Source organism: Trachemys scripta, chromosome 3 (assembly GCF_013100865.1).
Source record: "Trachemys scripta elegans isolate TJP31775 chromosome 3, CAS_Tse_1.0, whole genome shotgun sequence".
NCBI lineage: Eukaryota > Metazoa > Chordata > Testudines > Emydidae > Trachemys > Trachemys scripta.
Window position 1 is genome coordinate 88,102,611 of NC_048300.1, and position 27,674 is coordinate 88,130,284.

Sequence of the window (27,674 nt, forward strand, 5' to 3'; positions counted from 1 at the left end):
TATTCTAACAATATGAGAATAAAAGATTCTGTAACAATCAACAAAAAATTACACACAAAACTAGAACCTTTTAAACTGAGCACCCTACTGAACTAACATTTAAATAACTGATGCATTGAGAAAAATGTGATCACACTATAAAACTGTCTGTTTATCAAGGTCAGCTGTAAACCTAATATTGCGAAGTATAAGCATAGAGTATGCCATGCTGATTCCACTCCCTCCATACAGGTAGTTCACTTTGGCCTGATTCTGCTTTACTTGCCCCAATTTTACACTGGTGTAACTCCATACACTACAGTGGAGTTACTCTCAATCTACACTCATGTAAATGAGATCACAATCAGGATCTCCAGGCCCCAATTCCTGTTGCTATGGTCCTCTCTGGGCCATGTAAAAGAGAATTTTAAGGCCCCTAGAAAGGATCAGCACCTAAGCAAATTATCTGAGCCATTAAGCAGAATGAATTATCACAACTTCACAGATTTTTGTAATGTCTGTAGTGAGGCAACTGTGGAGTGATGTGGTAGGAGCCTCCCCTACTGGGAAGCTATGAAGCAACTGTATCCAGTTGGAGGATGGCTTTATGACAGCAGGTATAGTAAACTGATATACTGGAGACCCTGCCACACATCCAATGAGTAATTCTGAAGTGACAGAATTGGGTTGCAGCATTCCTGATAAACAGTTTTAGCAAGACTGTAATGAGAGTCTTGAGTAAGTCCCATTATTATTATCACTGTCTCTGCTTAATGCAGGAGAAAGGGTGATGATGGTTTAACAAATAAATACAAAAGGTTTGTAAATGTTCCTCCAATAAAGAATGCATGAATAGGGCATTTCACTATTTTTATTCTATTTTAAAATGCAAGAGAAGCATTACTGAAAAACAAAACCACTAAAGAAAGGAATTTGGCTTATCTTTGCTTGATCAGATTTGGGTTGGGGGAAAGAAATGTTAAACAATTAGGTTTACAGGAACAGACAGTATTCCTTTGACTAGTTTAAAATTTATGGGCAGCCTTTAAAACAATGGCTCAAATTTTTGTACTGGTGACCCCTTTCACATAGCAAGCTTCTGAGTGCGACCCCCTCCCCTTATAAACTAAAAACACTTTTTAATATATTTAGCACCATTATAAATGCTAGAGGCAAAACAGGATTTGGGGTGGAGGTTGACAGCTCGTGACCCCCCCATGTAATAACCACACAACCCCCTGAGGGGTCCTCACCCCCAGGTTGAGAACCCCTGCTTTAAAATATATTCTTTGTATAAACAAGCACTGAAACTGCAAGTGCAGTTGATACCCCAACATTACAGATCTTTGATTTTTTATTCAGATAACAGTGCATAGGGAATGGTTCCAATAAGATTAATGTATGAAGGCTCAGTAGCGTGGGGTGATGAACACCCTCAACTCTTAGTGAGTTCAACAGGAGCTGAGAGTACATGGTGCCTCATAAGGTAAATTCCAATACTGGTTCAAGGCCTGCCACTGTTGTTCAGTCTATCCAGATTTTCTGTATATGCCATTTTGTGATGTTAAGGGAAGCTATGGGTGTTGGGTTAATGCCACTGACAGGGCAATATGCCAAAGGCTGTTACACCTTGATGTCTATACTCTCCCATCTGTGAATTATTTTTCATATAAATCTTAGGCTGGATTGAATGCTTCTAACCGAGTATGATCCCCTTGCTTATGATGTTATTTATATTCAGAGATCGTAGCCAGAAAACTAGGTTATCCATTTATGAACAATATAATCACTCATTGATGGTCAGGGATTAAGAGTTGATAACCAGATGTTAGACACCAAATTGTACCAAAGCAGGAGGAGAAGATGGGGACATAAAACACAGTTTGTTCTCAAGGGAAACTGTGACAATGATCATCATCATCATTAGGAGTAAACCAAAGTAAACAGTTCTGAGGTTCTTATTCCTACTCTGTGGCTAGCTGTGGCTTTACACCAAGTAATGTATGATCTAACTAAACTGAATATAAATTCTACAGCAGCTTTCACGGAGTTATTTTTATAAACTACCCAACAAATTATCACTTAATCCCCACCAAAACATCCAGAATATACAAACAGCATAAACAATAACAGTTTAATGTATTTTACAGTGAAGACACCAGGTAACTGCTTTATCAGACATACGAACCAGGAGCACCTCACATTAAATCCATTTTTCATCAGTAATCTGATCTCTGCAATGTTCAGTGCTGCTTAACTTTCTTGCCATTAATTAAATCAGGAACTGTGCTGATATTAAATAAATGCACCATCTCATTCATACACTGTCTGTTCTAGAGGAAACTGCTTTCATAGCAGGGTTTGAGATGTGACAAACTCTCCTCTTCCCACTCATTCCCTTTCAATTGCCAATGGTCAATTTTATAAAATCCTATCACAGCACTGACTGCCATTTTCCAGCAGAGTATTGATTTTACTGCGGCTGGTGTTCATAAGACAAATTACTGGGACCGTGGACTCAGTCTGTCCACTACATGTATCTTTGGAGCAGCCAGGTAGAATAACAAATGTCACTAACAATCTTTTTGTGCAATAACAAGTTCTAGCTGATTTTGTCAGTAATCCAAATGATCTACAAATTCTAGTACACTGCTACTTAGATCAGGGATGGGGGCTTCATCTGGTCAACCAGATCATTTTATTTGGTCTGCCACCGCCTCATCTTAGGGCAGGAGGTCTGGCAGCACCAGGGCTAAGAAGGGGGCGTGGCAGGGTGGGGCATCACAGGGGGTGGGGGAAGGCTGGCCTGCACATATGCACGCATCACTTACCCTGTGGTGAGATCCAATGGGCTGGAGGAGGGAGCTGGGTCCAGCACTGTAGGACCAGAGCTACTGCTGTGGGGTGAGTGCAGGGTGGGCTCGCTCTCTAACCCTGCCCGCCTGGGGCCTCCCACCACCCAGGAACAGGACACCCTCCCACCCAAGTTATCCCTCCCCTGGGGGCAGGACCCAACACTCCCCCAACAGCCAAAGGATTTTAGTGGATTTTGTGGCTCTCTAGTACTTTCCAGTTGCCAATCCCGGACTTAGATGGTAATATTATTAGGCCCCGTGTTCAAACGTGTGGACACATACAGTGTAAATGGACAAAGGACAGGAGAAAGAGATCCGAAGTATCTTGTTTAGGCATCCCTCCTCTCAATTTCACCAGTGTAAATTACAAATTAATTTAACTGAAGTCAATAGAATTACACAAACCAATGTGAGATGAAAAATCAGGCCCTAATCTTAGGCCTGGTCTACACTCAGTGTTTGTACGAGTATAATTATTTTGGTTAGGATGTGATTTTTTTTTTTACTGAAATAGTTATACCAGTATGGTCCATAGTGTGGACACAGTTATACCAGTAAAAAGATATCTTGTACTGATATAGTTTATTCTGCTTCCTATCTGGGGAATTATACTGCTATAACCAAAATAGTTATACTGGTATAAGCACTTTTGGGGCTTGTCTACACACTGACACTGAGGAAAATTAATCTGAATTAACTAAAGGTGTGCATTTAAAGTGTTTTAGTTAAAGCACATTAAAACCATGTGTGGACACCTTATTCAGAATTAAAGTGTCCTTAATTCGCTTTATTCTATTTGGAAGCTAAACTGAATTAAGGCCACTTTAATTCTGAATGAGAAATCCACACTGGGGTTTAAAGCAATCTAACTAATCCACTTTAAATTCACACCTTTAGGTAATTCAGATTAATTTTCCTAAGTGTCCCCATGTAGACAAGTCCTTATACTGGCATAACTGCATCAACCTGGGTGGTGGTGGGGGTTGTATTGTTTTAACTATACCGATATAGTTAAAGTGGTACAAACTGTATGTATAGACAAGCCCTTCAGCAGCTAAATCATCACTTAGATGCCTATATACACATTTGAGTCCCTAATATTTTGCACTCAAGCTTGGATGCGGAGCATATTATTATAAATAAACATAATTACAAAAGAATTAAATCCAAACTAAAATGTATGTAATTAATTACTGTATGCTACCCTTGAGAGATAAATAAATACGAATGTGGAAATTTAGGAGTTTGCTTGCTATGTAGTCCTTAACTCAGCATTTTGTACCCACTTCATTTCCTGGTATTGCAGAATAAACAAAGTAAACAACAAACAACAACAACAACAATAATAATAATGTATATCTATGGAACATTCCATCGCTTGCGGATTTCAGAACACTTAAACATTAATTAAGCCTCACAACACCATGGAGAAGAATGAAAGAGGTGTTGTCCCCATTTTATAGACAGTGAACCAAGGCATAGGGTGAAATTCATTCCTGTTCAGAGAGCCAGCAGAAAACATATGCACCACTTAAGTCTTATTTTGTGGACTTAAGTGGCATATAGGTCTTTTGCTGAAGTTCACCCAGAGAGATTAAGTGATTTGCCAAAGGTCACATGGGAAGTCTGTGGTGAATCTGGGAAAAGAAACAAGCCCTCCCAACTCAGAATTCTGTGTTTTACCCATAATACCATCCATGCCCATAAAAGTAATAAAAGATTCATACATCGTAGGACCTTCTGTTCTATCAGGTTGTCCTACCCCTACACTAAGACAGAATTGTCCTGTATATGTAAGGAGATAATAGACAGGGAGGACAGTCTTGTGGTTAAGATTTTGGATTTAGACTCAGGAGATACGAGTTCAATTCCTGGTTCTGCCACAGATTTCCAGTGTGACTTTGGGTAAGGCACTTAGACACAGGGTGTTAAAGGTATTTAGGTGGTGCTGTGCTCAGTATTGCAACACCTGACTGATTTAGGAGCTTAAATCTCATTTTCAAAAAGGATTCAGGCACTTAAGAACCAAAATCCCATTAACTGTCACTAGAATTTTGGTTCCCAAATGCATAAATCCTTTTTGAAAATGAGGTTTAAGCTCCTAAATCAGTTAGGCGTTGCAACACTGGCCACAGCAATGCCTAAATATCTTTAACAATCTGGGCCTTAGTCACTCTGCTCTTTAGTTCCTCATCTCTCATCCTTTTGTTTGTCTTGTCTAGACTGTAAAGTCTTTGGTGCAACTGTCTCTCACTAGGTGTCTGTACAGTGCCTCACATAATGAAGTCCTGATCTCAGTTGGAGCCTCAAGGCCTGACCATAATACTCATAATAATAATAATAATAATTAATTATATGATACGTTCCTGCAATTCAGATTCTAGGAGCTCCAAAGACTTAGAACTCGTTAAACACATTCAGTTGAGCACTTCAGTAATGTGTGCCTATATTATTGGGATAATGTAGGTGGAAAAATTATTGAAGCTCTGGCATTAATACCAGGGCTAACTTCAAAAACATTCCTTACCTGCACAGGAGTCTCCAGCGTATAGATATGTTCCCCACGGACATTGTAGAACTTGACGAGAGCACTTTTCAGAATGGAACTGCTACCAAGGTCAGCTAGCTGACTTTGCTTTTCCATGCCTGCTACAGCCAACAGGTCTCCCTGTGTACACCACTGCACCACTACATCTGAAATCACAAAGATAAGACATCTGTGGGGTAGGACACCGTTACCAATAATCACAACCAATATGGGTAGCAAGTCCCATTATCAAAAGTTACTTAGGAGCCCAACTTTCACTGAAAGTCAATAGGAATTAGACTCCAAGGTCAGTTAGGTGCTGCAACACTTAATAGAGCAATACCTAAACACCTTTAAAAACTTAGATCTTAGAGGCATAAGTCCCACTGACTTTCAATGAAACTTAGGCTAATATGTCACTTAATGCACTTTTTAAATGTTATCCGCTCTATCTTTAATAAAATATAACAGGTGTGTAAAAAATATATTGCCTTCTTTACCTTTGCCAAGAGTCTACAATGTATATCAGGGCCTACATTTTGGATGCAAGTATCAGCAAGGAGCAAAATAATGTATTATAGATGTTATATAAAATATACATATCAATACACACACAGCTAATCTTTGTTGATCGATAGGGATCCCTCTCCTACAGACATCTGCCCAGGCCTTCATTTTGGGATGCTGATTTCTGTCCCTGACATCCTCCAGCCCCCTATCTACTTCAGCAAGAGCTCAGGAATATTTTGTGTTTCTGCCTTCAAGGTCAATGGCAGTTATGTGTGTGCAAGGAATACAGAACAGGCCTGTAGATAGGTTTATCTTTAAACCTGAGACGGAAGGCAGGCCAGACAAACTCTGTGCTCGGTCAGGGATGTTCAATCTGCCAAGAACCTTTTGAATACAGTGTTGTAGCTGTGGTGGTCCCAGGATATTAAAGAGACAAGGTGGGTGAGGTAAAATCTTTTATTGGATCAATTTCCGTTGGTGAGAGAAACAAGATTTGAGCTTACACAGAGCTCTTCTTCAGGTCTGAGAAATGTACTCAGAGTGTCACAGCTAAACACAAGGTGGAACAGATTGTTTCAAGGGGTCATTCAGGGTGAAGAGGTACACAACATGTGATAGGCATGTGTAGGACCCATCAATCTTGAAAAGTGTGTTGTGGAGGGTATTGATCATCATAGCAGTAGAAATATGTTTGCAGATTTTGCCTCTGCTGTTCTGGCAGGGTCTGGTGCCACTGTGAGTTGATGTGTGCTGGTCTGTGGGGAGCTTGCTTATGATGAGCTCGGAGAGGTTGGCCCTTCAAACAACTCCCCAACATGTGCTGTACCTCATCCAGTGCACTAAATGCCCCAACAACAACTATGTGGGTAAAACCAGACAATCGCTGCACTCTCGAATGAACTCTCACAGAACAATAATCAAAGACAAAAACACCATATCACCTGTGGGTGAACACTTTTCACAAAGCGATCACTCTATATCTGACCTCTCAGTCCTCATCTTCATAGGAAACCTGCACAACACCTTCAAAAGATGAGTCTGGGAACTTAAATTAATAACTCTGCTAGACATTAAAAATCATGGACTGAACAGACACACTAGATTTATGGCTTTATTACAACAATCTATAACCCACTAACCCCCTATTCCTGCTCCCCCTCTCCCCCTTCCATGAGTGGAGCTGTGTTAATCGGCCACTATTCCATGAATGATTCATTGAAGTATGTTAAAAAGGGAATAGAGAATAAGTTGGAGAATATCTTATTGACCTTATATAAATCCATGGTACACCCACATCTTGAATACTGCGTACAGATGTGGTACCCTCATCAAAAAGATATACTGGCACCGGAAAAAGGTTCAGAGAACGGCAACTAAAATGATTAGGGGTTTGAAACGGGTCCCATATGAGGAGAGATTAAAGAGGCTAGGACTTTTCAGCTTGGAAAAGAGGAGACTAAGGGGGGATATGATAGAGGTATATAAAATCATGAGTGATGTGAAATAAGGTGAGTAAGGAAATAAGTGAATAAGGAAAAGTTATTTACTTGTTCCCATAAGAACTAGGGGTCACTAAATAAAATTAATGGGCAGCAGGTTAAGACAAATAAAAGGAAGTTCTTCACACAGCGCACAGTCAACTTGTGGAACTCCTTGCCTGAGGAGGTTGTGAAGGCTAGGACTGTAACAGGGTTTAAAAGAGAACTGGATAAATTCATGGAGCTTAAGTCCATTAATGGCTATTAGACAGGATGGGTACGGAATGGTGTCCCTAGCCTCTGTTTGTCAGAGGGTGGTGATGGACGGCGGGAGAAAGATCACTTGATCATTACCTGTTAGGTTCACTTCCCCTGGGGCACTTGGCATTGGCCACTGTCAGCAGACAGGATACTGGGCTGGATGGACCTTTGGTCTGACCCAGTACAGCCATTCTTATGTTCTTAACTACTTATGCGAAACAATCTGTTCCACCTTATCTCTCTCACCAACAGACACTGAGCCAATAAAAAATATTACTTCACCCACTTTATTTCTTTAAGAACTTTTGAAGACATTTATGGGCAAGAAGCGGTCTTCAAATGAAGACACAGAAGAGAAATGAGAGTTGGCAGAAAGGATCTCAGAATTGTTTTAAGTTGGCAACTTGTCATTTTCAGGGACTTCTATGTGCAATTTTAATATGGTTTTGTATTACTGCAACTGTTTCCTTTCTGATATTTCTCACTGGGACTACGCTTCTGAACATATCAGAGGCAGGATGTTTGTTTCTCAAGTGGATTTTTTCATAGACTAGCACACATGATGTTTCTCGATATTCTCTCCCTGAAAATGTTTCTACAGTGGGATTTAATTCTCTTTCTAGGATATGATGACAGACATATTAGAAATCAATGGGACAGACAGACCAACCCCATTTCTAATAACCTGCCTAATTCTAGGTTTACCCAAGAGAACAGAACAACCTCTTTTGGGCAAAAGTCCTAGGTGAGATGCTGTGCCATACTTGAACTCTCAACCTAGTAGGAGGAGGGGGATTATGGTGAATTTAAGCCACCTTTGTGCCCTCTTGATCCTGGCCTGCTCCAGAAGCCGGAGTGGCTCCCAGCATAATTTAGACAGCTTTGAAGTCTAAGTGATGGCAGCCTCTCTGGAATCTGCACAACGCTGTGTGCTGCAGCCCTACCCCTAATATGTTCCTCTTCCACCCATAACCCCCCCCCCCACACACACACACACACACAAACACACACACAACATATGCCTATGTCAGGACTGGGGTGGGGGGGGGGTGTCCTTGAATAACAGCCTCACCGCTATCTTCCTTAGTTCCTGCACCAGGTAAATCTTCCCTGGCAGCAACTGGGACTTTTACAGCCCATTTATGCTGCTCCCCCTCTTTTACCTGGTGCAAAGAGGCCAGAGTAGAGGTGAGGATCTCATTTCTAATATTTTTTGGCCTCTTTCTTGTCCTCATTTCAAGAAAAAAACAAGGACATTAGTGTGGCTTATGTAGATTTCCTGGGTTTAGAACACCTGGCCTTTGAATAATTACAGTTACAGTTTATATCATTATTATTTAGTTTGTGGTCTCACACAGAATGGGCCTGGCACTTCTCAAATGCAGAAGAGACAGTCCCTGCCCCAAGGAGCTTAATGTTTTAACAGACCGAGACCAATGGGAGGTGTATGTGTGGGGGGGAAGAAGTGGAAGGATCACAAGCAGAGTGATCCTGGTAAAGATTATATTTAATGTGTCTTGTTAGTTCAGCTTTCCTGGTGATGATAAAAGCCACCAGAACTGGCCTGCCACATGAGGGATAGTAAACTGCCTCCCATGAGGAGGAGTAGCAGCAGATACAAGTTAAATGCTCCGGAGCTCTGGGACACATTCCTTCTGGGACAACGTTACTCCACACAAACTCTTATTCTGGCCGTGCCCACAGGGGACAATTGAGGCCAGAAAGAAAAGCAACTCACTGTAACAGAGAGTTGGGTTAAGTGTGGGCAGAGACACAGCTTGCATCTAGAGCATAAATTAAAAGGTAAAATGTAAGGATTAAAGGAAACTGTTGAACAGCTCAGGACGGGTCTATTACAGGAGTGGGTGGGTGAGGTTCTGCAGCCTGCAATGGGTAGGAGATCAGACTAGATGATAATGATGATCCCTTCTAGCCTTAAAGTCTATGAGTCTATATTTAACTTGTATCAGAGGGGTAGCCGTGTTAGTCTGAATCTGTAAAAAGCAAAAGAGGGTCCTGTGGCACCTTTAAGACTAACAGAAGTATTGGAGCATAAGCTTTCATGGGTGAATGTCTTGCGTCTGATGAAGTGGGCATTCACCCACGAAAGCTTATGCTCCACTACTTCTGTTAATCTTAAAGGTGCCACAGGACCCTCTGTTGCTTTTTATATTTAACTTGCCTCTGGTCTGTTAGAATTTCCATGAGTCTCTGGTGGATGGAAAGAGGAATTTGAGTTTGGGGAAAAGCAAATTTTCTTCCCACAGTGAAAGCAGCTTTTTTCCTAATGCAACATAATATGAATGTTCCTGGCAAAGTGACTGACAGAATTTTTTTACACCTAAAGCAAAGCTGATATAACAGCAAAAATATGTTGATGTTGCTTTGGGTGTGATATTTTCACAGAGGCCTGTTTAGAAAATACATAGAGCAGCCTTCAACAGTCTATACAGACGGAGGAGCCTGCTGCAGGGTCCACAGAGCAATATTTGCATATTTCAAACACAGACCCATAGACAAGAGTTCACATGCAATACTGAAGACTATCCAGTTAATATGAGGCACTTCTAGTAATGCCCTCTGTGGCTAGAGAGCACAGAGAAACTGTGTGTGTTGTTCTCAAGTTCTCCCACATTCTTAGCATGGGATGATAACAACCAAAAGTTACGAAGATGCATGACAACTCTCTTGACAAGAGGAAAAAACATGGGAAATATGAATAGACTTACAGCAGCAACCCCTGAAATACCTACAGGTATACAGCAGATCACAGGTAGGCTCAAGCCACAAAACGGTGATATGACCTCTTTCTCTCTCGCTACCTCCCCCATTGCCTCTCCTTAGCCTGACCCTAAAAGGTGCCAAGCATCCTCCATTCCAACTGAAATCAATCACACAATCAGGCTCACAATAAAGATGCTGGTACTATAGCTTGCACACTAGCATTTAGCCCTTGAGGTGGGGAGGTTACAGGATCATAGATACTTCAGCAGGTCTGATATTCCATCTAGTAAAGGGTAGTGGGAGAAGAGAGACAGACATAGGCCCAGACCCCGGGCTATGGCAGCACTGGGCTAAGCACAGCTCTGGAAATGGAACGGGGTACGGCTTGTGCCTCTTGATCCTTGACTGAGTGCTGGGCCAGTCCCCTGGTGGACATTAGACCAGAAAGCAGCTCTAAACTGTCCCAGCTCCCTATGGCATTAAGGAGCCATTCTGGGAGCCTCGGGATTCCCAGATCATAGGGGTTCCTCCCACCATGACACCATTTCCCTGACTGAACCCCTTGGGCTGGAGAGGGCATGAGGGTAGGCAGCATAGGAACCTCCATGTCACCCAAGGATCCCCTATGCAGGGTGGATCCTCCCAAAGGTGACTAAGCTGGTTTTAGGGCAGCTTTACACCAACTGTGCCAAACTACCATGGTGGGGCTAAGGATCTGCCCCCAGAAAGTAGATGTATAATTCTACACAAAAACCTATATTTAACACGATGTTAGGGCTGAAATAGCTAATGCTCAAAAGACAGGAAATTCCAAAATGTAGGAATTACTACAGCAGCATTAAACTCATGTTCTTTTTTTATTATACACGGGACTAACAAACCAACAATAGTATACTAAAGGTTATATTTCTAAAAAAAAAACAGGCTAAAAGTTACAACCAGTATGAAAGGTGGCTGAGTTAATCTTGGAGGACCAATTTCAACTACTACAACCTCCAGACTTTGAAGTTTTTGATAATTCAAGATTAATGCTGAGATACCACTAGTTTTTTAATATGTATTTTTCCAGACTTTTAAAGACATAATATTGGTGGAAATAAAAGAAAAAATGAAACCTGAGGCTGTCTGTCCTGTTGAACTCACCAAAGCTGACAACTTCCTTGATCAGAAGCCTATGCCAAAGATTTCCTGGACTGAGGGCGCTTTTCTCTGCAGAGCTACCAGGCTTTACTAGGGGGGGCTTCCAGGATCATTGTATCTGGATCTACTATGATAAAAGTCACCCTACATGGGGAGCTCCTAAAAGATCATTGTTAATAGTGTTAATAGTTAATAGTTTAGCGACCTAAACCTAGCTATTCTTTATATAATCTGAATTTTGAATACTCAGCCCTGGCTCAGTGGGACTTGAAATATCAAACCATGTTTAAAGAAAATCATTTGATTCTGGAAAAATATTATGATGTTAAACAATTGGCAAATCCTTAAGAAATGCACTTCATGTTGCATTCAGGCTTGAATTTATTCTCAGATCTGGAAAATCAGAAATATTTGATTTGAGTTAACCACGTGCAAAATGTCTGATTGAAACATTGGGAAAGTGCATAATTTTAAAAAATCCTAATAAAAAGACCCCCAAATTTACTCAAGTGATTTCACTTTCCCCCAGCAAACTCAGCCCCTAACTCCCTCCTCCATGGTCTGAGCTCAAGCACTGAAGATTTCAGCCCACTATTGTAACAATAGTACATATAGTATAACTAGAACAATAATTGTACATGGTGTGTGTTACATATATGCATAGAAAATGGCAAAGGGTGAAATGACCATAGTGCATTTTGTGTAAATATTTTGTTTTACATTAATTCCTAAAATAGAGCTGTTAAGGATGAAGTTGTAGCTTTTGTTTGTGTGGATATTGTAAATATCAGGAGATCAATAAATTCATTTCTTCAATTCTTTTTAGTTCTGACTGAAAATGCACTTTTGCCTATCTATGATTATAACAACATGCCGCTCTTATATATTGTTTCTCATCTATAGAGCGCTAAGTGCTTTATAAAAGGAGATCAGTATCATTATCCCCATTTTACAGATGGAGAAACTGAGGTACAGAGAGCTGAAGTGGCTTGCCCAAGGTCACCCAGCAGCAGAGCCAGGAACAGAGCCCAAATCTCCAGACTCCTACTGCAATGCACTATCTTCAAGGCCAGATTCTGCCTCTCTTACCCACCCTGAGAAGGGTCTTAGGACCCGATTCAGCACAGCAGTTTTGCATTTGTTTTAAGTCACATACTTAATTTTAAGGATGTGCTTAAGTACTTTGTTGAATTGGGGCCTGTCATAGGGAAGCTGGCCCCAGTAAATGAAGTAGGTCCAGCTTCCCGGGTGCCAGAGCAGACTGGTTCAGTCAGGAAGGGCAGGTAAGGGCTGCCGGGGTCAGTCAGAGGAGACTCAATGAGGGAGAGAGTCCTTGTGAGAGTCAGTCAGGAGAGGTGGGAGATTGGAAGAAGTCTCTGGGGAAAGCTGAAGAGGGAGGAATTGGCTAGGAGACTGTATGTTTGGGACCTGGGGGGAGGCTGAAGGCAGGAGAGCATTAAGATGGGTTTGCTGGATGGTGTCCCCAAGCCAGAGTGCTAGAACTGGAGGGCTGAAGGCAGGAGAAGCAGGGAAGAGCATTGCCTGCTGGCTCTAAGTCAGAGGGCTGCAGACAAGGGCCGGAGAGGACTGACGGCTGAGCAGCAACAGAGAAGCTAACTGGCTGACATCTCCAGGGCCAGAGAGCTAGACCCAGAGAAACTGAGAGGGCCGGGGAATGAGGCATGCTCCCCTGGCAAGGATGCTCCCAGCAGAGAGGCCGTGGGGTTTCTGTTGGGAAGAGCGGGGTGGCACTCCAGCTGGAAGGGATAAGAACATAAGATCGGCCATACTGGGTCAGACCAATGGTCCATCTAGCCCAGTATCTTCAGACAGTGGCCAATGCCAGGTGCCCCAGAGGGAATGAACAGAACAAGTAATCATCAAGTGATCCATCCCCTGTCACCCATTCCCAGCTTCTGGCAAACAGAGGCTAGGGACACTTTACAGCATGGTTTTGCATCCTTGCTCATCCTGGCCAATAGCCATTCATGGACCTATACCCCATGAACTTAGCCAGTTCTTTTTTGAACCCCGTTATAGTCTTGGCCTTCACAACATTCTCTGGCAAAGAATTCCACATGTTGGCTGTGCATTGCGTGAAGTACTTCCTTTTGTTCGTTTTAAACCTGCTGCCTATTAATGTCATTTGGTGACCCCTAGTTCCTGTGTTATGAGGAGTATATAACCCTTCCTTATTTACTTCCTCCACACTAATCATGATTTTATAGACTTCTATCATATCCCCCTTTATGTCTTTTTTCCAAGCTGAAAAGACCCAGTCTTCTTATTCTCCCCTCATATAGAAGCTGTTCCATGCCCCTAATCGTTTCTGTTGCCCTTTTCTGTACCTTTTCCAATTCCAATGTCTTTTTTGAGATGGGGTGACCAGAGCTGCACACAGTGTTCAGAGTGTGGGTATACCGTGGATTTATAGAGAGGTATTTTCTTACTATTATCTGTCCCTTTCCTAATGATTCCCAGCTGTCCTAGTATGAGGACTGGAGAGGGCTGCACCAGAAGTAGAGCACAGTGAGGGACCTTAGGGTTGTATGTTACACTGTTCAGACTATGCTGGGGAAATCTGGACTATGGTAATAGGACTTTTGTTATGATTAATATGCATGGAACATTTGTAATAAAACTGACCCCACATGGCCTATTTATCTGCAGAAAGACTCTGTGGACTATTTCCCCTTGTGTTTGAAAGGGGAATCTGTGGCAGGCATAGGCCTACCAAAACACAACAAGACACCACTCCCAGTTGGGGCGGCAGTTTGATGACAGTGTCTTACTCTGCAAGGAGGTGTGCATGCGCACATAGACAAATAGAACTTGGTAAATATTTAGCTGTCTAAGGTATTATAACTAATCACTGGAGTTTTCCTTTTCTCACAATGACTTGTATCTTAATATTTCTACCTAGTACTCAATAACTCTACCAGCTATAACTTACATTTGGCTGCTACAAGAATGACTGATCCCATAATGAATTTAGAATACAAAGAAAACTAAGTTACCTGGGCATTCATAAACAACCACATATAGACAGGACCATTATGGCATTAGCCTGGAGGAAAGCAAACTGTTTAATTAGGTTTTAATATCAGAAATGCCTGTTAAAAATATAAAATCAACTTATTTCAAAAGCAAGAAGTCTAATAGCTGTGATTTGCTTTTATATCAGTAGGTGTCACTACTGACAATGAGAATCACTGTAGCAGGTACCAGGCTATAAGAGGCAAGACACTAAACACAACCATATAGACAATAAATAAATTAAAACATCAGAAGAAAAACTGTGTATGTGAGGGGAGAGGATGTCTCTCTTTTGTACCTTTCAACCCTGAGCGGATGATAGTAGGAGACAAGTCATCATAGTTGTTCATTAAACTAATGTCTCCTGATGTGAAGCTGACAGTGAGTAGTGGTTTGGTGTTCTGCACCAGGACCGGATATGCAGCTGGACCATCTGCGAAAACAAGATTGTTGAGCAAAACAGGAGCTATCAAATGCGAATAAATCCAGGTAAAAGCACATTTCAGTCCAGCCTGCTGTCACAGTGACCAGTTCTGAGACTTGAATTCTGCCTGGTTATTTTTTCCCCATGGACATGAGCACAGGCAAAACACACTTGGCTAGTTAGTCTGCCTCACTGACACTATAAAAAACCAACCTCTGACCTGTACCCTCCCCATCCGAAGGACAATAGCTCTAGAGTGTGATCACAAGAAACTGAAAGCAAATTTTCCACTTCTCTACGGTATTCTAATATTCCTTGCCTGAAACTCTATTGTTATTCCATTTTAGGCCTACGTCTCTCTCTCTCTCTCCACAACCACTCCACCCTCCCTGATGGCGTCATTCATTTCAGCTGGAGTTTGAAAGTACTGGGTAGTCAGTGTTACCAAGAAGTTACTGAGACTAGGTACTAGACATTTTTACCACAGCACATCTATAAAGTACTATACATATAATACTTACAATTATTTGCTTGCTACATTTTATCACATTTTATCACATTGGGGAATTCTGCTGATGACACCAGGAACATCATAAGTGCATCTGAGTATAGTAACTAGCCCCTTACGGATTACAGTGCTTTCAATGTTAAGCGCTAACTAGTGTACCCTCTGACCAGAGTCCAAATATATCTTGATGCCTATATGCAAGGGAAATATGAGCAAAGGGTCGGTCCTGGGGCCGGTTTTGTTCAATATCTTCATTAATGATCTGGAGGATGGCGTGGACTGCACTCTAAGCAAGTTTGCGGATGACACTAAACTGGGAGGAGTGGTAGATACGCTGGAGGGTAGGGATAGCATACTGAGCAGGGGTAGGCAACCTATGGCACGTGTGCCAAAGGCGGCACGCAAGCTGATTTTCAGTGGCACTCACACTGCCCACATTTTAATTTAATTTTAAATTAAGCTTCTTAAACATTTTAAAAGCCTTATTTACCTTACATACAACAATAGTTTAGTTATATATTATAGACTTATAGAAAGAGACATTCTAAAAAACGTTAAAATGTATTACTGGCACGCAAAACCTTAAATTAGAGTGAATAAATAGACTCGGCACACCGCTTCTGAAAGGTTGCCGACCCCTGATACAGAGGGACCTAGACAAATTAGAGGATTGGGCCAAAAGAAATTTGATGAGGTTCAACAAGGACAAGTGCAGAGTCCTGCACTTAGGACAGAAGAATCCCATGCACTGCTACAGACTAGGGACTGAATGGCTAGGCAGCAGTTTTGCAGAAAAGGACCTAGGGGTTACAGTGGACGAGAAGCTGGATATGAGTCGACAGTGTGCCCTTGTTGCCAAGAAAGCTAACGGCATTCTGGGCTGTATAAGTAGGAGCACTGCCAGCAGATCAAGGGACGTGATCATTCCCCTCTATTCGACATTGGCCTCATCTGGAGTACTGTGTCCAGTTTTGGGCCTCACACTACAAGAAGGATATGGAAAAATTGGAAAGAGTCCAGCGGAGGGCAACAAAAATGATTAGGGGGCTGGAGCACATGACTTATGAGAAGAGGCTGAGGGAACTGGGATTGTCTGCAGAAGAGAAGAATGAGGGAGAATTTGATAGCTGCTTTCAACTACCTGAAAGGGGGTTCCAAAGAGGATGGAGCTCAGCTGTTCTCAGTGGTGGCAGATGACAGAACAAGGAGTAATGGTCTCAAGTTGCAGTGGGGGAGGTTTAGGTTGGATATTAGGAAAAACTTTTTCACTAAGAGGGTGGTGAAGCACTGGAATGGGTTACCTAGGGAGGTGGTGGAATCTCCTTCCTTAGAGGTTTTTAAGGTCAGGTTTGACAAAGCCCTGGCTGGGATGATTTAGTTGGGGATTGGTCTTGCTTTGAGCAGGGGGTTGAACTAGATGACCTCCTGAGGTCCCTGATATTCTATGAAAGGGTGCTTTGGTGACCATTTCTCAAAATGTCCTTGCCTCCATAAGCTTATTTTTCAATGTTCATGTGAAAGTTTGTATTTAATAATTAATGACCAATAGCACCATCTGTATCATTCATTATTTAATTCTCTTCTTTGACTGGTTCTGACAGAAGCCATTGCAGTCCCTAGATAAGACAGTTATCAGGACCCAAGCACAGTGTATTTTGAGTAATCAAATATGACACAGTTGGCTAAGAATGACACTGCTTCCAGAACTCACAAGAGGGGTGATCAAAAAAGTACCTGGAGGAAAGAAATTGTCCCATAGTTGGTACATTAAAAAATAAATATATAAATTGGCATTGTTTTTTAGATGAGTAAAAATCCATCAAACATCAAGTCCCTCCCACACATCTGTGTGAGTCAAAGGCTTGTCACCTTTGAGAAGTTTCTGATGCACCTGTAAAACTTTAAAAAGAACACACCATGTTAGAATAATCATTAGAAGCAGGCTTGTAATGAGAGTCCACCCACTCCTGATTGACTCAGCACCAGTAAGCATGTTTCCTGCTCTACGAAGGATCATTTTGAGTTGCTAGTTCTCTCCCATCCTTCATCCAAATCCACCACCCCAAAATTGGACCCTTGATATTGCAAAATGGCAACAAAATACATCTAACTCTTTCCTCGCTGTTCATCTAAAGCTTCCTTGGAAATCTGAAGTGACTGGAATCCTTTTCATCCTCTTCTCTTACAAAGGCAAGACTTCACCACCTGGAGAGGGGCTGAGGTGATGATTCATATCCATATGAAAGCCTGAGCTAAACTCTCACTAGCTGATCTCACAGGATTTCTGCCACTCTAAGTTACACCTAAACTGGTTACAGAAAACATGCCCCTTTTGGAGTGGATTTGAAGTAGATCTAACCTGCCAGGGCATGTTTGGAACCAACAGGTCAGATCTGAGGTGCTGGTTCAGATTCATCTTTAGTCAATATGTACTTTAATTTTCCACCGTCCCATCAACATTTACATCATTCTTTAAATTAGTTGATATACTGGAATAACTGGAACAACAATTCTGTCCCCAGCACTAGCCAAGAGGAATTTCAGTTTAGTATCTGAACTGTCCTTTTTCTGGGACTATAGCCTGCTCTTGCAGGAGAATGGACACAACAATCTATTGGGTATTTGCCATCTCTAACTTCTATGATGGTTTAAAAAACAAATGGTGCACCTAATCATGTGATACTATACCATGGTAAGGAGGGAGGGACTTCATCCTGACCACAACTGGCAATTAATGTATGCTTGGAAGCATGAGGACTGATAACCCCAATCACCCTTTTCCTAGCTAGTGTAAACGCAGGGCTATTGTCACGTCTGATCCTTTTATGAAACATACTAAGTTCAGGGATGGACCGCATACTGATAAGCATGATCACTGGTTAACAGGATTTCGTGGAAATAAAACTCTCAGTATTTATAGATATGTTTAACAGTACTGGAAATATTATTGCCATGGGTGACCCTTTATATGGATCTATATTATAATGCACTAGTTTGTCTGACTACCTGTCCTCTGACAATATGCATGAGGACTACTAGCTTATACTGCTAAAATGTGTCAGACATGCTCCGTAACGATAAGTAATGATACTACTTTGCTCTTATGCCATGTTTTTCACTCACAGATCTCAAAGCACTTTATGAAGGTATCATTATCCCTACTTCACCAACGAAGACACCGTAGCACAGAGAGGGGAGTGACTTGCAGTGGGTCAGTGGCAGAGGTGGGAATAGAATGCAGGGCTCTCGCTCCCTGTCCAGTGTTCTATCCGCTGCCCCTTGTGGATGAAACCATGGAAGACGCATGTTCCACGACTACTATAAAGCATGCTCCATGGCACTGCTGTTAGTTAAGTGTTAGCAAACATTAAACAGAAAAAAGCTGAAGGCAACATACCCTGCGGTGGGGAGTAGTCATCAGAATCTGTGTCACTTTCACTGCTGTCCTCCACCAGGAAGCTGGGGTAGTTCCAAGACATACTGAGGATGCCATCTGACTCGTGAAGGAGAACATGTGCCAGCATTCGGCCATGGCAGTCCATGACGATAACCTGACCATCAGCAGTGCCAAACAATACCTGAAAACAACAGAACGGGACACTTAGGAGAGAGACAGTTCCATGAAATGTAACTGATTTAAGACTTCTTAGAATACATCTTGTCAATTAACTAGGTGCATTTAAAACGAATCCAAAGCAAAGTAGTGAGGTGTTCCAAGGGTCAGTCTCTAAGTGAGGAGTTACTGTACCAGTTTAAAGTTGTCCCAGTTAACATTGTTTCATTATTAAGCTGATGATCTATTAGAGAACATACTTGTTTAAAATCACGCAATGTTCCGTTATAAGGTTGTTTGGCTTGCCCCATTCCGCCCGCCCGGTGTTCCAGCCGGAGAGCGGGGTCAGGGAGTGGGAGCTTCCCCGTTACACCCACCTGGCGTTCCAGCTGGGGAGCGGGGTCAGGGCACAGGGGCTTACTCCATTCCGCCCATCCGGCATTCCAGCCACGGAGTTGGCAAGCCCTCGACCCCGCTCCCCAGCAAGAGTGCCGGACAGGCAGAGTGGGGCAAGCCCCCGCACCCTGACCCCACTATGCCCCACCTGAACCAAGCTTCACAATCATCATTGGTGAGTACAGTATTAAATAGTTTGTTTAAAATTATTTAAAACTTATACCGTATATGTATATAATGTCTTTTGTCTGGTGAAAAAAATTTTCCTGGAACCTAACACCCTCCCCCACCCATTTACATTCATTCTTATGGAGAAATTGGATTCGCTTAACATCGTTTCGCTTAAAGTAGCATTTTTCAGGAACATAACTACAACGTTAAGCGAGGAGTTACTGTACTACAACCCAGAAAAAAACATGTTCAAAGAATGTTGCTAAGGTTGAAAAGTCAAGGACTCAAATTAGGAAATGCAAGAAATAAGGTTGCCTGTGCAACCTTAATTTACCCCCTTGTGCTTATGCATTAGGATATTGTTCCTGTTGACCTCAATGTGAGCGGGACTGAAGAGAGAACTTTCTGCCCACCTGATTGAAGTTGGGTGGACTGGATTTTCAGGTTAGGCCTAGGTGGGGATTCTGCTGGGAGGCAGAACCTTAGAGGGACTGGAAAACAACCAGCTGGCCTCATTAGTTTAATAGTTTATTTGATTGTCTATTTATCCCTAAATAAACTTGATTGTGTTCCTCACTTACCCAGAGTCTGAGTGTATTTGGAAGAAGGGAAGACAATTAAATTACCTTTAAGTATGACGAGGGGGTTTAAAGTTTAAGTTCCTAAAACCTGAGTAAGGTTTCAGGTGAAGACTCAGGACAAACTATTTGTTTATTTTAAATGGAACTCCTACACATTATTTGAACCTTGCCCTTACTGCTGTTAATGGCATGTGTGAGAAAGATTATAAGAGTGTTTACAATACCTATAGAGTTTATATAATCCAGAACACCAAGAGGTGGAGAAAGGAGAATGTGTCCGCTGTTAGAATACTAAAGGGACAGATGACTAAGTGAAGTTTTAGCAGAGATTTCAAATGGATTATGAGAAACACAAAGGTGGAGAGAGGAGGATGAATTATTCAATTGATGAGCAACAGTTTGGGAGAAAGTGGGAGAATGTCCTCTGACAACCGTGACAAGAGACAATACAGACGCCCCCAACTTATGCAATCATTCCGTCCTGGAAAGCCTTGCGTAACTCGAATTTTGCGTAAGTCAGAAACGTATCCCCGTACGTTACGCAAAAAATTCTGCAACTCGAAAATCCTATTTCTGGCTTATGGAACTTTTTCTGTAAGTGCAAATTTGCATCGGGTCTTGCGTAATCCGGGGAGTATCTGTACAATCAAACAACTGGAACTAGATCATTATAGCCCAGGAGGAAGGCAATATGTTACACCTTCAGGAAAAGATAGAGGAGAGCTTCCACCCACTATATCAAACACAAAATGGATGATGTGAGGATTTTTCTTATTTAAAATAGTATTTAACTAAGACACACTAAGCCCACAGAAACTGGAACTTATAGTTCTCTCTCCCTTAAGCACGTCCTGTGCCTTTATGTTTTGAACAAGTTAAGGTCTCTATGTTTAGACAATTTTAGAAGACTAGCAACCAACAATAATAAGTTATAAAAATGAATCCATGAAATGACAAATGCATTATTCAAGGCAGCTGCTGCTACCACATAGTTCTAACCGAGACAAGTATATTTTAGGCAAATTTAACTGAACAACTTGAAATCTAGTGAGTTTCCAAAAAGGAATTAGAAGTAGTTTTATGTACTACATCTGCTCCTTAGTGCACTACGTAATTTTGTGGGTTTACCCTTACATTTTTCACTATTTCAAATGTGTTTCTCTATCCCATATAAATAAAAGGGGAAACTGACTGACTACACAGGGGAAACAGTGAAAATGTACAAATTAAACAAGCTGGGGAAAGGGGAAATACAGATTTTATTTTCTTATCTGCTACAGTGATCCTAGGTTCTACTGGTACAAATAGCACTTTAAAAAGTTTCAGGCAGAAATGTAATTATAAAGTTCTTTCCAAGCAGATGAAAGGAGGACACATTCCATATTTCCCATCATGTGGTGAGCACAGGAGTGGCGCCAGGGTTTTTGGCACCCTAGGTGGGGGTCCTTCCGTGCTCCCGGTCATCGTCGGCAATTCTGCTGTGGGGGGGTCCTTCCGTGCTCCCGGTCTTCGGGGCACTTTGGCGGCGGGTCCCAGAGCGAGTGAAGGACCCGCCGCAGAATTGCCGCCAAAGACTCGGAGCACGGAAGGACCCCCACCGCCGAATTGCCGCGCCCTCCAAATCCTGGTGTCCTAGGCACCGCCTAGGTCGCCTAAATGGAAGCGCCAGCCTTGGGTGAGTAACAGCTACAGAAAACTGAAAGTGAGAGGAGGTAATGGAAATGGGGGAAGAACTTGGGGAAGCTTTTCATGGCTGGAAGTTTAAAAAAATATATTAAACAATGCAAGCCAAATCCTGTTCTCATTTACACTGGTACAAACCTGGAGTAACTCCACAGGGAACTTCAATGAAGGCCTTATTGAAGGCAATGGTGTTATTCCACATTAGCACTGCTATAAGTCAGAGTAGAATTTGGTCATTAACTATAATCACTATGTGATACAAATGCTTGTGTGCTAAATTCTGATTAATGTATATGCTAAATAATGGTTTGGTTACCAGCCTGCCAATATCATCTTTACGTATTAGGCTGGAAACTTCTCTCCCTTTGCTCAGCCAAACCTTCCCTCTTATTTGTCACCATTTGTACTCGTCTCCCACTATCATCTTCTTGTCTCCTTTCAGGCTGCCCTGAGATTTGAAACTCCCCTACCCATCTTCCCATGCACAAAAAACCTCCTATTTTGCCTTCCAATACCTCCTCTAACTGTTCATCTCCCACAAAGCCTTCCACAGATAATCATCACCTTCACGTCATGCTGCGACAAAACAGACTTTTTTTTTGACTGATCTACTTTGAATTTGATCTGATTGTAAAACTGACTAAATATGATCTGTTACAGGGAATGCTCCTTCATATTTGTTTACAAAGTACCAAACACAGTGGGTGCTTGGCAATAATGTTGTCAAAATGAGATTTTTCGGCAGCTGAACTACTGTAGCAGTAAGGAAAGCATTTGATACTTCATGGGAAATTATTAGTTAAATTGGAGAAGATGGGGATTAAAACAAAATTCAGAAGGTGGGTAAGGAACTGGTTAAAGAGGAGATTACAATGGGTCATGCTGAAATGTTAACTGTCAGGCTGGAGAGACATTACTAGTGGAGTTTCTCAAGGCTTGATCTTGAGACAAATTTTATCTGACATTTTCATTAATGACTTTGGCACAAAAAGTGGGAATGTGTTAATAAAATTTGCAGATGACACAAAGATGGGAGAATATGTGGATGACCTTGAAAACAGGAGTAATAGAAATGGGATGACATTTAATGGTGCAAAGTACAAGGTCATGAACTTAAGGACTAACAAGAGTATTTATTATAAGCTGGGGACTTATCAGTGGAAAGTGACAGAGGAGAAGAAAGACCTGAGTGTATTGGTCAACCACAGGATGACTATGAGCTGCCAATGTGATGCAGCCATGAAAGAGGCTAATGCAATCTTAGGATGCATCAGGAGAGATATTTCCAGTAGAGATACACAAGTGTTATAACCACCATAAAAGGCACCGGTGAGACGTCATCTGGAATACAGTGTGCAATTCTGGTCTCCCATGTTTAAGAAAGATGAATTCAAACTGGAACAGGTGCAGAGAAGAGTAGTAGGATGACTGGAGGAATAGAGAACCTGATTTATGAGAGGAGACAAAGACCTTGGCTTGTTTAGCTTGGCAAAAATAAGACTGAGGGGAGATATGATTACTCTCTATAAAAACATCAGGGAGGGAGAGGAATTATTGAAGTTAAGGGCCAATGTTGCTACAAGAACAAATGGATATAAACAGATCATCAACAAGTTTAGGATTTAAATTATATTAGAGACAAATGTTTCTAACCATCAGAGGAATGAAGTTCTAGAACAGCCTTCCAAGGGGAGTAGTGAGAGCAAAAACCTAACTTGTTTCAAGGCTGAAGTTGATAAGTTTATGGAGGAGATGGTATAATGAGACTGCCTACAATGGCATATGGCCCATCCACATCTGCTTTTAGCTAATATCTCATAAGACCAGAGATATTTGTGTTATGAGACCGGGAGAACAGAATTTCCTTTTCTACACCTCTAAACCATTCTTTATTTTTATATTAATCATGTCCCCTCTTACTTATCTCTTTTCTAAGGTAAACAATCTCCCATCCCTGCACCATTCAGACTGATTTCCCTCATACCGACCACTCATTTTATATAGGATATCATATCCACTCTTATTCATCTCATTTCTAAGATGAACAATTCCAATCTTTTCAATATCTCTTTATAGGAGCGTTTTTCCAGATCTCTCGTTATTTTCATTGCTCTTCTCTGAACCTGCTCTAGTTTCATAATACCCTTTTTGATTCATGGTGAATAGTACTGCACACAGTATTCGAGATGAGGCTGCACCACTGATTGATATAAAGGCATCATAATATTTTCCATACTCTCCATCCCATTGCTTATATATCCTAACATCTTGTTTGCTATTTAGATCACAACTGCATATTGAGCAGAGGTCTTCACTGAGCTGTCTACAGTATAACCCAGGTCTATTTCTTGAGTTGAAACAGCTAATTTAGAACCTTATAAGGTGGTATGGTACCATATATACTCGTTCATAAGCCAAATATTTTTGGTAAAAAAGTGATCCATCAAAGAGCGGGGGTCGGCATAAACAGGTCTACACCAAAATTTGATGATTTTAAACTCTATGGAATCATTGCATTTAATATCTAATCCATTGTCATTTTGTTTACCTGGAGCGTCTGCAGGCATGGAGCCCCTCAGCTCCCTGTGGCCACGGTTCGCCGCTCCCATTGGCTGGGAATGACAAACCGCAGACACTGGGAGCTGAGGGGCTCCGTACCTGTGAATGCTCCAAGTAAACAAAATGTCCAGGCCCGCTAGCGGCTTACCCTAACAGGCCAGCAGCCAAAGTTTACCAACCCCTGAAATATAGGGTCGGCTTATGAAAGGGTCATACAGTTTTTGCTATTTTTACCTAACCATCTTGGGGGGGGTCGGCTTATAAACAAACGGGCTAATGAACAAATATATACGGTACTTTAAATTTTTCCCTCCAACGTATATTACTTTGCATTTATTGACAATGGCTTTCATTTGCTATTGTGTTGCCCATTCACTTAGCTTCTTTAGGTCTCTCTGTAGTTCCTCACAATTCTCTCTGGTCCTATCCTAAATAACTTTGTCATCTGCAAATTTTGCTACCTCACTGCTCTCCCTCCTTTCCAGATTATTAATAAAAATATGAAACAACACAGGACCTACTACAGAATCCCATTGTTAACTCTTTGCCTTTATGAAAATTAACCATTTAATTTTACTCTTTGTTTTCTGCATCTCAGCCAGTTTTTGATCCATGACAATAATTTGCTTCTAACCCCATGACTAATTACGGTTTTTAGTAGCCTCTAGAGCTGGACCTTGTCACAGGCCTTTTGCAAGTCTATATAAATTATGTCAACCAATTCTTCTTTATCCACTACTTTATTGACATGTTCAAAGACTCCTACAAGATTAGTAAAACACAATTTTCTTTTGCATAAGCCATGCTGGTTAGTTCCTATCATATCATGATCTTCTGGGTGTTTTGTAATTGTTTCTAACTATCATTTCAACCAATTTGCCAGGTATATAAATATACTGGTTTACCATTCCCTAGATCATCCCTACATTTCTTTCGAAATACAGGTACATTTGCTACCCTCCAATCTTCTGGGACAGAAGCTGTTTTTAATGAGAGATGCATGGTTTTGCTAGCAACTTAGCCACTTCATACTTAAGTGCCTTCCGTATGTGCCACCTTGGGCTGGTGATTTACTGCATTTTAAATTGTCAATCTGCTTCAGCACCTCTTCTTCTGTCACCTCAATCTCTGAGAGTACGAGATACCGAGAGAGAATCTTTGTTACCAAGAAAGAGCATGTCTAGGGCAGGAATCTCCCCAACATTCTTGATGGTGAAGACTGATGTAGAAATAAAGAAAGAAAGAACTAATGTAGCTTCTCAGTAATGTCTTTATCGTCATTAATTATTCCCTTTACCCTCTGGTGATCCAATGATCCATCAATTTTTGCAGTCTTCTTGCTTCTGGTACATTTAAGAATCTCTTGCTGTTTGGTTTTTCCATGCTTTGCTATTTGCTCTTCCATTCTGGCCCTTCTAATTTCCCTCTTATAATTTAACTGCTGTAATTTATGCTCCTGTTTATTGGCTTCACTAGGGTCAGATTTCGAAGAATTTCTGTTTTGCTTGAACAGCCTCTCTAACCTTGCCATTAGGGCATATTGATTTACTCCTTGCCTTTCTGGTTCCCTTTTGTTCATCAGTACACATATCTCTTGAAACTCTAGTATTGATTTTCTAAGTAGCATCCATTTCACCTCTAAGGGTTTTACTTCATTTATTTAACTTTAGGGCTTTTTTTTTTTTTTTTTTTTTTTGGGGGGGGGGGGGACTAATCTTAAGTTTAGTGACACTTTTTGGTATCCTACACTTTCTGGCTTGATTTGCTCTGGCATTGCTGAACTATAATATATATATGTGTGTGTGCGTGTGTGTATTGCTCATCACAGGACGATACCTCAAAAATGACATTCTGCAAAAAGAGGCATTAATGCCAACCGTACCTGCATTGTCAGAAATGCAGTACATGGTTCAAGAAGGCTGCATCAGAAGTTCTGTTTGCTTTAATTCAGCCATCTGGCCAAACATTAGTATTCATCTAAGAATCCACATTACAACCTTCGCCATAACGCCGTCTTATTAATAAAGATAAATCTATTTTTGTGATCCACGGTTAAATGACTATAAACCGATTAAAACATAAAACAAACTTACAAACATCTGCTTACGAAGATGTATTTAATAACAGACAAGGTATATGGAAAACTATTACCTCTAAACATTTTCATTCCTTATTCTAATTTAAAAATTTGAATCTCCAGAAAGATTTTGATTAGACCATTTTATAGTCCATTTAGTCATCAAATTAGCATTGTGCATTCCCTTGTGCGTCCCTGGTTTATAGGTGCTACACCTGCAAATTGTGGGCAACACAACAGAAATAATCAGCTGCTCCTCTGGTGTTGAGAAACAACTTCAGGATTTGTTTTTTTTTCTTCAAACATATTCAGAGCAGCATTTCTGGCTTCATATCCACTTCCCTTCTAAAAATGCAGGGTGGTGGGATATGGACAGGAGCAGACAGCTGCTCTGCTGCAGAGTGTTTTTTATTTCCATTACAAATCCAGCTGCTGTAATATGATTTCCTGAAATTTAAAGAGGACACAGAAAGAAACATCACCACAATTTGCACAAAAATGTTAAAGAAAATGTGTTAGATTTTCCATTACTGTCTTTCAACCTCGACAAAACTGAAAGCAAGGCTTCAGTTTCCTTCAGGAATGAAAAAGAGGCAACAGCCAACACATGGATGATATACTAGTATATCCTGCTGCGTACTCCCATAGACACCCAGCAGACAAATTCTCATTCCAGGCCATTAACAGTTTTCACAGGTGCAGCTGGATAGGCTGCGTACTTTCACAGGAGAAGTCCTGAGAGTAAAGATAACTATTACAAAGCTCTCAAGTGAGAAAACAAAGTAAATACACTGGAGATCTTGGTGACAACACTGTTTAAGAAACAGTGAAATACTAAAACCAGGGTACCCAGCCAATATTGCTTTACTCCTATCTAACATGATGATATTACAAAAGGGTGAATGTAAATTATCTAGAGACTTTTAATAGCTTCTTCTTACAGCCAAAAATACTTATATTCTCAACTTCTGGATCCCAAACAGCAAGCTGACTTTGGACATGAGAGAATGGAGACACTTGCTCACCTGAAACAGATAATCTTGCATGTACTGTTTGAAGGCAGACAAATTCTATGAAGTTTGATTTCTTTATAAATCAATTATATCTGGGCTAGTTTTGACTCTCTTATCACACAAAGTACATATACATCTCTACATTCTTCCATGACTCTCAAGACACACTTTAGCACATCATGACATACCAATTAGATTA

At 41.2% G+C, this 27,674-nt stretch overlaps 1 protein-coding gene across 2 annotated transcripts in view; it reads right to left on the reverse strand.

The window, feature by feature from the left end:
* The window catches only part of TULP4 (TUB like protein 4), a 259,023-nt gene that overhangs the window by 38,138 nt on the left and 193,211 nt on the right, over window positions 1-27,674 (reverse strand). For both annotated transcript variants that reach the window (XR_004645086.1, XM_034765310.1), the window contains exons 5-7: window positions 18,840-19,020; window positions 14,809-14,943; window positions 5,362-5,528 (exon numbers count right to left, since the gene is read on the reverse strand). Coding sequence is in view for 1 of the 2 variants with exons in the window: in XM_034765310.1 (XP_034621201.1) it covers window positions 5,362-5,528; window positions 14,809-14,943; window positions 18,840-19,020 (483 nt within the window). In the remaining variant the exon portion in view is untranslated. The remainder of the gene's footprint in view (window positions 1-5,361; window positions 5,529-14,808; window positions 14,944-18,839; window positions 19,021-27,674) is intronic.